This window comes from Bos indicus x Bos taurus, chromosome 1 (genome assembly GCF_003369695.1).
Source record: "Bos indicus x Bos taurus breed Angus x Brahman F1 hybrid chromosome 1, Bos_hybrid_MaternalHap_v2.0, whole genome shotgun sequence".
Classification (NCBI taxonomy): Eukaryota; Metazoa; Chordata; class Mammalia; order Artiodactyla; family Bovidae; genus Bos; species Bos indicus x Bos taurus.
This window is the reverse complement of record NC_040076.1, coordinates 83,075,920-83,093,016: the sequence shown is the minus strand read 5'-3', so window position 1 is coordinate 83,093,016 and position 17,097 is coordinate 83,075,920. Positions and strand designations below refer to the sequence as shown.

At 37.6% G+C, this 17,097-nt stretch overlaps 1 protein-coding gene across 9 annotated transcripts in view; it reads left to right on the top strand.

Annotated features, from left to right (window-relative positions):
- YEATS2 (YEATS domain containing 2) overlaps positions 1-17,097 on the top strand; it is a 102,592-nt gene that overhangs the window by 45,837 nt on the left and 39,658 nt on the right. For 5 of the 9 annotated variants that reach the window (XR_003510802.1, XM_027539746.1, XM_027539721.1 and 2 more), the window contains 8 exons: positions 2,219-2,330; positions 6,623-6,667; positions 9,343-9,523; positions 10,469-10,711; positions 12,333-12,491; positions 13,889-13,992; positions 15,332-15,439; positions 16,173-16,355. Coding sequence is in view for 8 of the 9 variants with exons in the window: in XM_027539746.1 (XP_027395547.1) it covers positions 2,219-2,330; positions 6,623-6,667; positions 9,343-9,523; positions 10,469-10,711; positions 12,333-12,491; positions 13,889-13,992; positions 15,332-15,439; positions 16,173-16,355 (1,135 nt within the window). In the remaining variant the exon portion in view is untranslated. The remainder of the gene's footprint in view (positions 1-2,218; positions 2,331-6,622; positions 6,668-9,342; positions 9,524-10,468; positions 10,712-12,332; positions 12,492-13,888; positions 13,993-15,331; positions 15,440-16,172; positions 16,356-17,097) is intronic. The other 4 variants (XM_027539755.1, XM_027539735.1, XM_027539764.1 and 1 more) reach the window with 3 other exon arrangements.

Genomic DNA, 17,097 nt, shown 5'->3' with positions numbered 1-17,097 from the left:
CCTGGCCAGAGCTTATTTAAATTAAAAAAAGAAATGTAATAGGAAGTTTCATTAGGTAGTGGATTTGGGGTCACTAGAAGTGATCCTAAAAGACTGGTTGGCCATTTGAATTAATTAGTTGGACGAGGAGTTATGCTTCATTCTATATTTTTAAGAAAGCCATTTTTAAAGTCCAGTATTCTGTGAGTTTTTCTTCTTGGTTATTGATACATTTCACCCCCTATGAGGAATCTGTGCTGTGCTTTGTGGCTGAGTCGTGTCCGACTGTGTGACCCTATAGATTGTGACTCACCACACTCCTCTGTCCATAGGGGTTTTCCAGGCCAGAATACTGAAGTGGGTTGCCATGCCCTCCTTCAGGGAATCTTCCCAACCCAGGTCTCCCACACTGCAGACGGATTCTTTACCATCTGAGCTACCAGGGAAGTCCAAGAATACTGGAGTGGGTAGCCTGTCCCTCCTCCAGGGGATTTTCCTGACCCAGGAATTGAACCGAGGTCTCCTGCATTGCAGGCAACTTCTTTACCAGCTGAGCTACCAGGAAAGCCCTTGAGGAATCTAGAAATACAGAATTATCTTCAAGCGAAGCAGTCCTTTTTTGTGTGAAACACATAATATCTTTTGAAGTAGAATATTTGGTAGCTGATGTCTCATCTGTTGGTAGGTCTTAGATTCCTTTTTTGCTTCCAAAAATACGGTTAAGGAGGAATTTCCTGTTAAAATCCTTGTTCCTTTTCCCTGGTTTGTCTGTCTTCTGTCTTCCTGCAGTCCTTCCTATCCATTCACTAAAGTTTAGCCTATAAATGGTAGAGCACAGCTGATTTACTATATCCTTTATAAGAGAAGTTCAGCATACAAACAATATGATTAACGAATATTGCAAAATGAATTTAGGCCATTCACTTAGCTTTACTGGAATTTAAGTGACTAACCCTGTCATCTATAGAGTTTTCTTTAATTATTCTTAAGTCCACTATGTTTCTAGGCCCTGCTGTATCTCTGACTTTGGATTCCTTTTCAGGCTGCTGTCTCAAGTCAACCTTCTCATTTGATCCCACATCTGTCTTTTATTTCTGTCTGAATTTATGCTGACATCATGGCTGCTTCTCTTGCTATCTCAGCTGGTTTCTTCCAGGCACTCTTATTTCTTTGCTTTCTTTTTTTCCTAGTTTATAATACAATTGTTGTTTTCTCTACTTTCCAGGCTGCTGCCATACTCAGGGATTTTTCCTGCCTTGGGCTCTCCTGGTAGCCTCTGGCCTTGTGCCTGATGATTCATATCTGTTCCTAGACTCCTCTCAGGTTGTTTTCTTGCACTCCCTCTACCTTACTGAATTCATGTCTCTCCTTAGTTTTCCAAAAGCACATCCCACTGAAAGTGCTTTCTTCCTGCAGTCTTGGCATCCTCTCTCATTATAGTAATTCCAGGCCAGTGATTCATAATGAACATTTTCACTTTAAAGCATTCTCTCTTTCCTCCATTAACTTAAACCATGTTATTCTTAAGTACATGGGGGTCTCAATTACATTTTTAAACTTTTTATTATGGAAAATTCCAGACATAGACAAAGTAGAGTATATTGAATCCTTATGTACCCAACACCAATTATCAACAGCAAACCAGTCTTTTTCTCATCACTCTTCCTTTTTATTTCCTTCACAAATTACATTTTGACTGAAAATTCTCATCTGTTTAGCAATCACACACATTCCTCTCTATTCACTAAAATTATGTAAAGTCAGATTCAATTTTTTTTAAGTCTTAGTAGATAGTTTAAATAAATTTGTCACCTTTAGATTGAATATGGTTTATTTTGTTTTTGCCAGAGTGGAGGAATAAGTGAGTGTTTAGGGGTAAGGAATGTCCCTCACAGCCTCTGTCAGGTAGCAATCCAGAATTCTGGCTTTAATATTGTGACATCTGTCAAATCACCTTAGTTCCCTGTCTGTGAAAATGATGACACTGGATTATATGGTGTAAGTGTCTTAGCTCTAAGTATTCAGTGGTTGAAAGTTTAACGTAGATTTGAGTTGGATTTTTTTCTTTTTTGGTTTAGCATTTTAGCAAAATTCAGCATATTGATTTAGCATTAACTGAGGAAATATAAATAATCATCAGAAAGATGTGACGTTCTAACGTACCCATTATGGGAAAACTTCCTTTTCTAGAATGAGAGAGTGAACATGGACTAATACATTAATATCTGCTTTTCCCTAGAGAGCCTCCTTTTCACTTGACCAGAAGAGGCTGGGGTGAGTTTCCTGTCAGAGTTCAAGTTCACTTTAAGGACAGCCAGAACAAGCGGATAGATATCATACATAATCTGAAGGTATTGTAACAAAACAAAGCGTTGCTCCCCAGAAATGAAGTGTCTCTTCTCACCTACACCTGAAGTGGTAGGTTAGACCTGAGAGAAGTTAACCACAGATGGTGGAAGGAGGATAGATCTGTTTGAGTGTGTTCTGCTTACTGCTGTAGCATTTGTCCTCTAAATGTTGAGGAAAGGGTCACTTTGCAACAAACTGTATGTTCTTTAAGAAGATGAGCTGATTGAATAATCAGAAGACTTGATCTCTGATCAGAGCTCACTATTACTGTGTTACCTGGGGCTAATAAGTAAATGAAATCTTTTCCTTTTTAATCTATATTTTACTTTTTTACATCTTAATTTTCTGTAGAAAGAGGCACAAATAGTAATCCTTGTCTATTTATCTCCTAAGAATAAAGATAGAAGTGAACATATTTTAGAAAATATAAAGTCCTGTGCAAGGTTGTAATACTTTTGGAATTCTTAACTGATATATCCACATGGTTTATTATGTAACCATTATAAATTTATTTTACAAAGTGTTTTCTGTACATGGGGAAACTACCATTATAGTAAGTGAAAAGCATAAATATAAAACTATATATATAATATGAGGTCAACCAAGATTTTAAATAGATGAAAAAAGACACAAATATACTAAAAAGTTGGAGTAATTGAAGTAATGACATTGTGGACAATTTCTCCTGCCCCTTTTTTCTGTGTGTGTGTGTGTGTTTCTTTTCCAATTTATATAATAAGCATTTAGCGTTCATAGTCGGAAGACAGAGCATTTTTGTACATTACCCTTATGCCCCTCTCTGTAGTAGTCTCGTGTACATTTTCTGTCCGTAAGATATAATCCTAATATTGAACTCCTTCCAAAGTACCCTTACTTTGTGGTTTACCACATTATTCCCATTAATTGCTTTCAGATGAATCTGAGTACATTTTCAAAATTCCCTCTTTGTTCCCTTTGTTCTACAAATGTACCCTTTTCAACTTTAAAACCACCTGAAATTTGTCCTCCAATGTTGGTAAACAGCACTGCTTAACTTCATGTTTAAGTTATTTTCTAGAGATTACTGTAAAACAAGATTTTCTTACAGCCTCAGTGAAGAAATGAAACCAAGTAAAGAATATTTAGCCACTTTGTTCAGTAGGGCAGGATATGTTCCCACTTAGAGGAAGGTCTGAAATAGTCTTGCTTTCCCCTTAACTTATTTTAAGCACTGCACATGCCATCTTGTATTGCACTGGGCTCAGTCCTGATCCCTAAAATAAAGGGAATTGTTTGCATACTTTTTTTACACATTGTATTGTCCTTATCACTTAGAGTTTCTGGTGAATGAGACAGTTTTAAAACAGCAGTATTTAAAATGTTACCAGATTTTTCTCAGATTTACTATTTATCATATATTGATTGGCCTTAAGAACTTAAGCACTTCTGTTATGACCATTGATCTTTATTTATACTGGAGTATCATATTTCCTGCTGTTTCTTTGTTAACTCTCAGAACCATCTTTGATTCATCCCTCTGTGTTCTAAATGTTTATTCACTTGCCGACCATGACTCTTTCTTCATAATTTTTCTTATAGACTATCCTTCACCCTTCCCACTCTTCTTGGCTATTAGTCAACTCTGTCTCCTGATGAGCCTTTTTAATTCCAGTCTATCTCCCTTCCCCTCAGTCCGTTCTGTACACCATTGTCAGATTATTCTTCAAACACGAGAACCGTTACATTATTCTGAGAAGCTTTGATTGAATGTCTGTTACTCAAGTTTAGATTCCCCTGCCTGGTATTGGAGACTCTTCACATTTTGATTTGACATACTTCCCCTAAATTATGTCACACTAATCTCCTGTGTGAATGTCCTGCTCCAGTCAGGTCAGTCTCTATTCATGTCCCAGAGATACTTTGGGCCTTTTCTGACGTTGTCTTTTATTCTCCTCCCTTCTCGTATGCCGGTGTGGATTCTTTCCATTCTTTAAGATCCTGTGTAGCTTTTCTTGGTTACTAAAGTCCACAGTGATCTGTATTCTGAGATTCTGTAGTATATAACAATCTATATTTGATACTGTAATGATTATATTGCATACTAAAGACTCTGTTAAGAGTTCTGTAACATTTAAAGTTTCCAGGATGAATTCACATATCCTGCATCCTTGAATAGTCATCTGAACCTCTCCTAGTCATCACCACGGAGCACAGTAATTCCCCAAACATTCTATTTATCCATTTAGTAAATAAACTTTTGGAAGCTTCTCTCTTAAATTTACTTAAAACTGCATGACCTCTCCACCTAGCAGTTTTCTTACAGATCTTAACAGAACATGGCAAAAATGTGAAGAATACCATATTTCTAAATATGTTTACATTGAAGGGTACATTTTTTGTTTTTTGGTTTTTTTTTTTAATTTTATTTTATTTTTAAACTTTACAATATTGTATTAGTTCTGCCAAATATCGAAATGAAGGTGGTGAGTTATATTTATGCATCAGAGAGTAATCTCAGGACTTGTACATAACCAGAGTCTGCACGTTCATCATCAATTTTTGTCATTTGTCTTTTTTTTTTTTTTTTTTTCATTTGTCTTTTTGATGGTAGCCTTTCTAAGAGGAAATGTTAGGTTGTATCTCATTGTGCTTTTGATTTGCATTTGCCTAGAAATTAAAGATGTTGACCACCTCGTAAAAAAAAAAAAAAAAAAAAAAACTGCATGACCTCTGCCCCCCTCTTCTAACCTTGATCTCATTTATCATTGTTTGATTTCTGGAGTAGACAGAACAGGATTTTGTTTTGTTTATTAATTCTAAAATGTTTATTGATAACTTTCATATCTCTCCTTAAATCATTCCTCCTGCAGCCAAAACCTGTTCTTGTAACATTGCTTGTATGCTATGCTTTCCAGTTCTCTTGCCATTTTGATAATAGTTCTGTTTTGTCAATGTCTCGCAAAACAAGGTACCACAAATAAAATATAGGCCAGTGCAGTTTACAGAAAGACTTATTTCTGTGCTCTGGAGAACATGAAAATGGATATAGCCTTAACATTGCCTATATCTTTTATAACAGTCGCAGAGAGTCAGACATGACTGAGCAACTTCACTTTCTTTCTTTATAACAGTCACCCTATTGGTGAAGGTTTAAGCATTAAAACTCCAGATCTCTTCCATGGGGCTACTGTAAATCTACCCTGTATTGCCTTTTAAATTATGAATACTAGATCTCATGACTGAGTTGTCATCTCTATGTTGACTGCTAAGGAACTCAGCCAAACTTGAAATCTACCTCTTGCAAGCCTTTGCTGTTGTTGTTTAGTTGCTAAATCGTGTCCAACTCTTTTGTGACCCCATGGACTGTAGCCCTCTAGGCTTCTGTTTCCATGGTGTATCCCAGGCAAGGATACTGGCATTGGTTGCCATTTCCTTCTCCAGGGAATCTCCTGACCCAGGGATCAAACTCAAGTTTCCTACATTGGCAGGCAGATTCTTTACCACTGAGCCATCAGGGACCTTCTTGCAAACTTTTAAAATTTTACATTTATTAACCTCTTGGAGAAGGAAATGGCAACCCACTCCAGTGTTGTTGCCTGGAGAATCCCAGGGACGGGGGAGCCTGGTGGGCTGCCGTCTATAGGGTCGCACAGAGTCGGACACGACTGAAGCAACTTAGCAGCAGCAGCAACCTCTCCCTGGCTTCGTATTTTTCCCCTTCTCTCCCCTTCCCCTCTTCTCCTCTCCCCTCCCTCCCCACTTCATCATTTTTACCTATTGATCTTACTGTGTAAGATTTATATTGGCAAGCTGCCACAAATCCTTTTTTAACTTTTAATTTAAAATATAAAAGGCAAGAATATGAACATATCTTTTTTGTATGTAATTGTAAACTTTTTTGTTTATATTATTAACATTCCCTCAATGTATACTCCTTTCTCTCCTCTAAAATAAATCATCCATGATGCAGATATACTGGTAGTTATTAGTATTGCCTAAATTTTCCTTCATTTTTTCCAAAAGTGCTTAGTAAATATAGCCTAAGTATTTAATTGTGCCATCACACTGCATGTATATTTTTATAGCCTGTCTTTATAATAAGTGCTTATATGTCTGAGGTTGTTTTATTTATTTTATTCAATTTTTCTCTTAGAAAATTGAGGGCTTTTATTGATGTGATAAATCAATAGTGTACATTATGAAAAAGTAGATATTATGAAAGGAAGACTTGCAGTGAAAGTGTTTTAGATAAGATTGTATCTTAAGGTTTATAAGTAAGCATAGTAAAACTTAATACTCTTACTTCTCTCAATAGCTGGACAGAACTTACACTGGCTTGCAGACTCTTGGAGCAGAGACGGTAGGTTATTTTCCTGCAGTATTATTTGGGAACAAGTAGAATGAAAATTCATCTTTGTTTTTAATTAGGAAAAACATGAATGCTAAATTAAAACAAAAGTTTCTCCCCCCATTTTTATTTTTTAAAAATTGTGATAAATTTACACATAAAATTTACCAACTTAATCATTTTTAAGTGTTCAGTTCAGTCGCTCAGTTGTGTCTGACTCTCTGTGACCCCGTGAACCGCAGCACGCCAGGCCTCCCTGTCCATCACAAACTCCTGGAGTTCACTCAGACTCAAGTCCATCGAGTCAGTGATGCCATCCAGCCATCTCATCCTCTGTCATGTCCTTCTTCTCCTGCTCCCAATCCCTCCCAGCATCAGAGTCTTTTCCAGTGAGTCAACTCTTCGCATGAGGTGACCAAAGTGGTATTAAATATATTTACATTTTCGTGCAGCTGTCACTAGCATCCATCTCCAGAGAACTCATTTCATCTTGGAAAACTGAAACTACTCATTGTTCATAACTCATCCTCTGCCCACAACCCCTGGCAACCACTCTTCTACTTTCTGTGTCTATGAATTTGACTGCTCTACCATATAAGTAGAATCATACAGTGTTTTTTTGTGTGTGTATGACTGCCATATTTCACTTAGCACAGTGTTCTCAAGGCTCATACACATTGTGGCACATCAGAATTTCTTTGTTTTTAGGGCTACAGTCTGTCAGTCACATCCAACTCTTTGTGACCCCGTGGACTGTAGCCTGCCAGGCTCTTCTGTCCATGGGATTTTCTAGGCAAGAATACTGGAGTGGGTTGCCATTTCCTTCTCCAGGAGATCTTCCCGACCCAGGGATCGAACTCAAATCTCCCTCATTGCAGGCAGACTATCATCTGAGCCACCAGGGGATCCCTTTTTTAAGGCTGAGTTACATTCTGTTGTTGGTATATGTCACATTTTGTTCATCCGTTTATCTGCCAATGAAAGCACTTGAGTAGCTTCTGTCTTTTGGCTATTGTAAATAATGCTGCTGAGAATGTGGATCTGTCTGAGTCCCTGTGTTTAGTACTTTTGGGTGTATAGCCAGAGGTGGAATTGCTGGATCACACAGTAATTCTATTTTTGATTTTTTGAAAAACTGTCACACTTTTTATCATAGCAGCAGCACCATTTCACCTTCCCACCAGCAGTGCACAAGCATTTCAGTTTCTCCACATCTTTGTCTGCTTTTGTTGTTTTCTTTTTTTTGTATTTTCCAGTAGGTGTGAGGTGGTGTTTCATTGTGGTTTGGGTATACATTTCTGTAATGATTATTGATGTTGAGCATCACTCAGTGGTTTATTGCCATTTATGTATCTTCTTTGGAGAAATGTTAATTCAGATCCTTTGTCCGTTTTTTAATTGGGTGTTTGGTTTCTTATAGCTGGTTTTTAGGAGATCTCTCTCTGTGTTCTTGGTATTAATCTCTCATCAGATATATAATCCGCAGATATTTTTCCCCATTCTGTGACTTTCCTTTTCACTCTTTATTGTGTTCCTTTGATGTGCAAAAGTTTAAAATTTTGATGTAGTCTGTGTTTTTTTTTAATCTGTACATTTTGTATCATACCCAAGAAATCATTGCCCAATTCAGTGTTACAATACTTTGCCTCTATATTTTCTTCTGTGAGTTTTATTGTTTTAAGTGTTATGTTTAGGTCTTTAATCTACTTTGAGTTAATTTTTCCGTATAGTATAAAGTAAGCATCCATCTTCATTCTAATGCATGTGGATCTCCAGTTTTCTCAGCACTGTTTGTTGAAAAGACTATCCTTTTCCCAATCAGTGGTCTTGACACCCTTCAGAAAATAATTCTGCCATATAGATTCTTTTTAGTGTGTGAGAGTATATTCTAGCCTAATGATCTATGTGCCTATCTTTATGCCAGTACCACACTCTTTTAATTACTATGATTTTGTAATAATATCTTTTGAAATCAGGAGGTATGAGACCTTCAATTTTGTTTTCTCACCCCATCTCCACCCCCTGCCCCATCCCCCCCACTTTTTAGTGTTCATGATATATCAGCAGTAGCCATTATGATGAGAATTAGCTAAGTTAAACCTTACTCTCTTTATGGAAATGTGCTGTGTTAGGTCAGAACATATTTATTGATCATGTACCATATGCTAGGCACTGGTTCAGGTACTGAGGACACAAAAATCAACAAATGAGAGCAGCTGTAATTCTCAAGGGGTTTTATTCTTGATTGTGTTGAGAGTGGGGAGAAAGTATATAGTAAACATAAATGCAGATAAGATAATTTCACTTACAAATGAGTGTTATAAAGAAGAGAATAGCTGGGAGACAAGGGAATTGCTTTTGCTAGGTTAGTTAGGGAAGGCCTCTCTGAGAAGGTGACTTTTGATTGAGACCTAATGGTGAGAAAGAGGCAGTCATATGAAGATTGGGGAGGAGAGTGTTCTAAGGTACAGAAACACTAATGGAAAGTCCCCAGTTTTATGATTGGTTTCATTGAGTTATTTATTAAACTAGATTAGATTATATCCTGGGGTAAATCCTATTGAGATTGAAGTATAACTAGGAATCACTTGCCACATCTCTTAGAGCACCATGTTCTGAGATGGGTTTGGGGCTTTCTGTGACATTGATGATGGATTCATGAGCCCACTTGTTGCACGGTTGTGTAGGTAGTGGATGTTGAGCTCCATCGGCATTCTCTGGGAGAAGACTCCGTTTATCCTCAGTCCTCTGAGTCAGACATCTCAGATGCCCCACCGTCCTTGCCTTTGACCATTCCAGCCCCCATGAAAGCGTCCTCACCGATAAAGCAGTCACATGAGCCAGTACCTGATACCTCTGTGGAGAAAGGTAATATATATTTTTCCATGTATGGACATGCATTTTACCTTGTATGGAGCGTTCCTTTCCCTCACTTGATAGTGAACTGCTGTCTTAAGCGAGTTAAGAGTATATGGAAAAGAAATTGTCCATAAGCAGGCATGCTGCTCTCCTACAGAGAGGTAGTATGAAAATAGCCAACTCTTTACTCTTCTCAGAAAATTTTTTTCATAAAGTTTTGTCAACATTTCATAGAACCTAGAACTCACTGAGAAAAGCATATTTATTCTTTGAATATAATGGTTTCCTCTGATAGATACAGGAAGACTTTCTTGTTTGGACCCTGATTGTGTGAATAAGAAGCTTGAATATTAAGTATCTAATCTTTCTTAAAATACAATATAAGATTTGTTATTATGCATTTTGACCATGGCATCATTTCATTTAATAGGCATATAAGCATATAATGAAGTATTTAGGTGTTCATTTATGTAACAAATACAGATACAATATAAAATTGATTCTGAATCATATTGATTTACTTGGTAAGCCTACATTTTAATGTGTGTTAATATTTTAGTTCTTTTATAAAAATCTCAACTTTATTCCTCTTAAATTTTAGTTGCATCGTTTTTATGGGCATTTAATAAAACAGGATATCATTAGATTAAACACATGCTTTGAGTTTTTCCTCTTTGAACAGTTTTTCAATTCATATATAAAAAGTGGGAGAACATAATGAACTTGTGTAAATTTTATTATATACTGTTAATGTGTTTTCTGATTTTTTGAAACAAGCATTTTGATGAAATATGATTGTAGGTGTGATATTTACATTTCACCCCAAAATATATAAAGCGGTATTAAATACCTGTCTACTCTGTTTATTTTACTGCTGGTAAATGGCTTAAATAGTTGTTGAAATGAAAGAAATTTCAGAGTGATTGATGACTTATTTGCCTCTTTCATTTCAAGAAGGATTCCCAGCCAACACTGAAGCTGAGAGACACACTACATTTTATTCTTTGCCATCTTCATTGGAACGAACACCTACCAAAATGACAACATCCCAGAAGGTTACCTTTTGTTCTCATGGCAATTCAGCTTTTCAGCCAATAGCATCGAGCTGCAAAATTGTGCCACAAGGTCAGATTCCTAACCCTGAGTCACCTGGAAAATCCTTCCAGCCTATCACCATGAGCTGCAAGATTGTCTCAGGTATACATGGTGTATGTGAAGTTGGTGTGTGTAAAAATTGTTAGAATGACAAAGCAAAGTGGTTTTGGTTGTTGTGTTTTTTTTAACTTCTTCTAAGCAGGGTTTTTGTTTAGTTAGCAAGCAAGCTAGGGACTTCCCTGGCAGTCCAGTGGTTAAAGATGCACTTCACTGGAGGGGACACAGGTTTGATCCCTGGTGGAGAACTAAGATCCTGCATGCCACGTGGCAAAACAACCAGCCAGACAACAATAACAGAAAACCCAGAAGGTTAATTACTATTGATTTGCAAAGCCGAGGTGTCACAAAATAGAAACAAGAGTCATCCATACAGAAAGAATTGAATGAGGAAAGAAAGAAAATTCAAAGCAGTCAAATTTTCATCTAGAATCAGCACAGGTAAATTGTTTGCTAAGATGTCTGATGGAAAGCTAAGGCAGGATGAGGATTATATTTGGAAACCAGAGTGACTATTAACAGAGAAAACTTAGTGGCCTTTGGTTTGTAGTTGAGCTTCAGGGGTTGATTTGAAGTTGAGATATCTTTTACACTCACTAGCCACACTAGAAATTTACTCATTCCTATGATCAGTAGGTAGTTCTGAGGCTTCATTTTCACTGAGGTTGAATTGTCCACTTCGTCACAAGTTTTACATTTATGTTAGGTAAACTTCTAGTAGAAATATGCTTTATAGTTTTGGCTGTGCCCTCTTAGAGAAGACATGAAAGTCAATAGAAATACCTAGGCAGGGGGAGGACTCTATATAATACTTAAATGGCGGGGGTAGTCTTCAGTGCTAAAAATAGCTAAGCAGAAATATGATCCAAGTCCTTGAAGAATGTATAATTTTATACCCCACCCCAACCCCAGTTAGAAGCATTTTGGAACTTGCTGCTTCAGAGGTGGAGTTGGCTGAACATGTAAATTGTTTTGAAGTTTAGAGAAACTCATGGATGACCGATGTGATCACTGCCAGTTGAGGGTGTTTAATGGTGTATTGGTCGGTAACCTTTGAGAGTGTTCTGTGGAAACATGGATCTCTGGATTATGTCTGTGACATGGTATTGAGAGATATTTTTGGGTGGGTGAGTTTTGTATTTTCCTATCAGAAATTCATTGCAAATCAAGATTTGGTTCCTAAGTCGAGGTGTTCACATAGTAATTTCTTCCCTCACTTTAGTGTCTTCAAGTGTAACCAGTATTATAACAACCTGCCCAAGATGTTATTACCTAGAGATTCAGCAGTTCCACACTTATCTAAAGCACTTGGTTTTCAACTTCAATGTGCTACTGGGGGTCTTGTTAGAATACTGATTTATATTCAGTAGATCTAGGGTAGGACCTTAGAATCTTTCTAACAGGCTCCTTGCTGCTGTTGCTGCTGCTTCTGCTGCTACTGCTGGTCCATGGATAAGGATGTAGAGAGTGAAATACTCTAGTCCCTGGCCTCAGCTGCTGCTACTGCTCTCAGTACCTGAAACTTAAAATTTCATTCTCTTCTCCCAGTTTGTCACCTTGGTCCTGGTGGCTCTGCCCCTCTTCCATTTTCTTTAGCATCCTCTTAGATAGACTGAATATATCTCTTTTGTTTAGTTTATTTTGTTTTTCTTTTTCATTAATAAAGGTTCCCCCATATCAACCCCAAGTCCTTCGCCATTGCCTCGAACCCCAACTTCCACTCCAGTCCATGTGAAGCAAGGCACTACCAGTTCTGTTATTAATAATCCTTATGTTATCGTGGACAAGCCAGGGCAGGTTATTGGAGCCTCCACTCCTACTGCAGGTGTGTGTTTGAACTGAACAATATTCATGCAATCCCCAAGGTGACTTAGTAGCCAGATAATGGGAGAATGAAATTTTCAACCATGAACAGGAGGAGGGAATACATCAGAGTAACTCCTCTGAGTTTCTTTGAGACAATTTACATTTTGTTATATTTCTAGAAATTAAGTTTTTTTTTTTCTAAAGATTCAAACTGAGTCATAATTAATTTTCTAAAAATAAAAATGTAGATTATATTCTCATTTAGATGGTATTTTTTTTTGGACAATGTGGTTATTAAATTTTCTAAATTAAGCTTTAGAACAGGAATAGCTTTCCGAGCCATACATGTTTTTCCTCAGTGATAAAGGTAATCTTTACTTTTCTGCGAATTAGATAAAACTTGCATGTGGGAGGGAAACTGAACTCTGTAGTTATTTAAAAAAAAAAAAAACTGTAATGGGAAGAATAAGTCTTTGGATTCACTGTGTTTATCATTGTAACCTCAAATAAATAGAGTGCTTTTTAGATTTCTTTGAGGTACTTAAAACATTTTACTTATTCTCTTCAATCAACTGTTTAAACTCATGTTCCTCTGCGTAAACATTCTGTAGCCTTCACTTCTAATTAAGAGAAATGAAATAAGAGGAATGACTATAATAAGACTGATTTTTTTTAACTTAATTGATTTTTAACACAGATTAATGTATTTGGGCCTTTGCAAGTATTTGGAAAAGTTATGTTCTTTAACAGTGATTATAATTATAGAACTCCTTTAAGAAAATGCTACTTTCAGAGATTCCCTTTTGAATACGCTTAGGGATTTTAAGAAGGTGTCCTTTGAGGATGTTTAGTTTTAGGAATAAGCCAGTCTCTGTAGGCAAGTTTGGTAAATGGAGGAGTGACCAAATTAGTCCATTTTTAGTCTTGGCTCCTGGTTGACTGTTGATAATGTGACTTTCTTTGATCAGATCCTAAAGACAGTTGTACTTATAGAGTACAAACTGTTTAGTGTTGTCAGTATTTTGCAATAGGCGTAACCTTCTAGTGAAACTACTTTGGAGGAACTCACATTCAGTTGAATGCATACATTTTGGCACATTGTGAAATAACCAGCACCATTATGTTACAGTATCTCTTTCTATAAAAGTGCAGATACATAATGTCTACTTAGTTTACTTATTCTACTATACTTCCTGATTAGCTTCTTGTCCCTTTTTGGGATGAAGTGGTCAACTTAATGGAATGAATCCATAAGTGTTTTTTCTATAATAATCTCCTGGTTGTAAGTTTTCAACCCTTCAAAATGAACACTAAATAGTGGGGAGAAGAGCAGGGTGGTGGAAAATGGCTTCAGAATTCCATTTTGTAAATTTTACTTTGTTCATACTTTGTTTTTAAATCGACTTTTCTTGTCAGGAAGTCCTACCAGCAAGCTCTCTACTGCCTCTCAGGCCTCCCAAGGAACAGGTTCCCCAATTCCTAAAATTCATGGAAGTAGTTTTGTAACATCTGCTGTCAAGGTAACACTCTTATTGCACTTTGCTAGTTTCTAAAATGGTACATTCAGGTTGAGCCAGAATTTGTCAGGTGATACTGCAGATTTCATAAAGTAGAATCTTCAAGCTAAAAAGTATCATAAAGATCAAGTACTCCAAACTCCCCTCCCTTACCTGTGATTTGTTTGTTTGTTTGTTTGGACAGCTTTTAATAGAGTAATAATTCTCCTCTTTCTACAGTCTATTTCCCCCCTCCCCCACCTTCTTCAGGGTAAGAAGTGTTTTGAAATTTAGAACCCCAAATAAGATCTGATTTGTTCAGATCATAGTGCTAGTTATCTGCTCACTGTTTGGCAGAGACAATCAGCACTGTTGGATTAGTGATTCAGCTTGTCATTGTCTTGGCTGCCTTATGGCTAGAACCTCTGAGGTAAAGACTCCTGTTTGAGAATTCCTGAAAATTCAAACATCATCTCTTACATGACTAGTGCTAACACAGCATTTCTTTATTTAGGCACTTAATGGTGATGATACTGAATAGTTTTCTGATCCAAGCCGAGGTTTTTCTCTAAATTCAGTGTAGTCTGTGATCACTGTATTATAAGAATGCCTGAATTGTAAAAACTCCCTTAATGGCTTTAATTCTCTACCAGTGTATTTTTTTCATGTTTGTTGATGGTATTTCATTACAGTTAAGCAGTGCTTTTAACTTTGTTGCTTGCCCCTAACATTTTGGGAAATTGCCTCTGAGAGTTGGCTTTTGTATTTGAGAACTAGAGACAAATGACAGTAATTTTGAATTTTGACCCTTGTTGTTTTGCTAATTGTTCTTTTTGCTGTGTTGTTTTTTAAATTCTTAGTGAAAAAATAGCCCTCTGCATCCTGAGTATTTATTCTAGAATAAGGGTAACAGATCAAGTTACAAGTAGTGTTAAAAGGGTGTGTGTACTGAAACACTGTAACTACCTGTTACATTCATTTGTTATTCAGTGCCTAGACTCTAGGGATAGAAAAGGAAATAGAAGATAGTACCTGTCCTTCAGTAGCATCTGGCAGGGGCCTGGACATGAAACCAGCGAGTCAACCAGACATTAGAGATTATATGATAGGAGTCTTTGCAGCTGATAGTGGGCACATATGAGTGGGTTCTTGCCAAGTTATAGCCTTACTTTGAATTAGCCTCAAAAGCAATAATTAAAATGCAGGTGGACTTGGAAGACCCCAAAGAATTTTGGGTTTTTGTCTTGCTTTTTGGTATATGTTGCTGGAGAATGTCATAGGCTTTTATTAAATATAAGTGACTAGAGTGTCTGAAATCACTGACTTTATCCTAATTGTACAATACGTATTTTTACAAACACAGCAGGAGGATTCTTTGTTTGCATCTATGCCACCTCTTTGCCCAATTGGGAGTCACCCTAAAGTTCAAAGCCCCAAACCTATAACTGGAGGACTTGGAGCTTTCACAAAAGTAAGTATTCCTGAGGGGATTATCCCACAAGTTGATAAGTTCTTGTTACAGAATCTTTTTTTGTGGCACGTTGGAGTTGATTGATGCTACCACCCCACAATATGAAACTTTTTTTAGTGTGTTTCATCTGTAAGACTGGATCCTACTTCCAAGACGTGCTTCCTTTTGTTTACTGTTGTTGACAGGGCTTCCCCTGAAGTTCAGAAAGATGGGAACTTCAGCGAGCATCAACAGTGCATTTCTCTGTAGTGCCATTTTGCCACCAGTGCCTAAAACAAATGACCAGATTGGTTTGCAGATACACTGGATCAAGTCGACACCCTACTTTTGGTCCCTTTAATAGCTATTACGGGCTGTATTAGGCTTCCCAGGTGGCTCAGTGGTAAAAGAATACCTGCCAATGCACTAGCCACAGGAGCTGTGGGTTCAGTGTCTGGGTCAGGGAGATCCTCTGGAGAAGGAAATGACAACCCACTCCAGTAATCTTGCCTGAGGAATCCCATGGACAGAGAAGCCTGGTGGGCTACCATCCTTGGGGTTGCAGAGAGTTGGACACTACTGAGCATGCATGCATGCTGATTTAAGGCTATATTTAAGCAGTATTTTTACCCATCTAGTGGAGTCATTTTTTAAAGACCAGGCTTCCTTAATTCCTGCAGACAGAATAAATTCAAATATTAGTAGAATTGTTCATGGACTGTTTATTCAGTGTCATTATCATGTTTGTTGCAAGGTAATCATCAAACAAGAACCTGGTGAAGCCTCTCATGTACCCACAACAGGAGCTGCCAGCCAGTTACCACTCCCTCAGTATGTGACTGTGAAAGGGGGTCACATGATAGCTGTGTCCCCTCAAAAACAGGTTCTAACTGCTGGAGAAGGGACGGCCCAGTCACCAAAGATTCAGCCCTCCAAGGTTTGTGTTGGGTAAGGGTGGAGAAGTCAACCTGTCAGTGAACGTTGTTTGCCTGAGTCATGGCCAAGTGGTGCAAAGATTCAGGGTGAGAGCATCACTGATGATCCTGGGAAAGCTTGTGGATGAAAGTCTATGTTAAATCTACCTGTTCTTGCCATAGTCACTGACAAGAGCAGGAACATGTTTTGTAGAGGGGCCGGAGACAGTCCAAGAGGTGAAGGGACACTGTGTTATCTCTCTGGCAGTAAAGGCTGTTGACGTCGTGGACACAACTGTCTACTAAATTCAGGTCTAAAGTGGGTAATGGAAAGGATCGAGGTCCACTGTTTACTTGTTTATTTCTGATAGGAGAGTGCTATAGTTTCTACCTCTGATGTCTTGGCTGTGTGATCTGTTGAGTGATTCCTGGCTCCTTAGAGAGTTTATTTTCTTTGTTATCTGGAGGTTTGGGGAATTTACATATTGGGAGAATTGTAAAGCAGAGATACATGTTTCCCTGTATCCATGGTGCTTAGGAGTGCCAGAGTTTATCCTGCTGTTATTCATATATTGTCTTAATCCTCAGACAACCTTGCAAGGTGGCTATTTTCACCACTGTTCTACAAATGAGGAAGTTGTGGCTCTAAGAGGTTAAGCAACTCCCTTATGAGCATACAGCTATTATAATAAGTGACAGAGAATTTGAACCCAGGTCTAGTGACTCCAAAACTCCCCATTCTGGACCTGTTAAAATTTGGGGCTA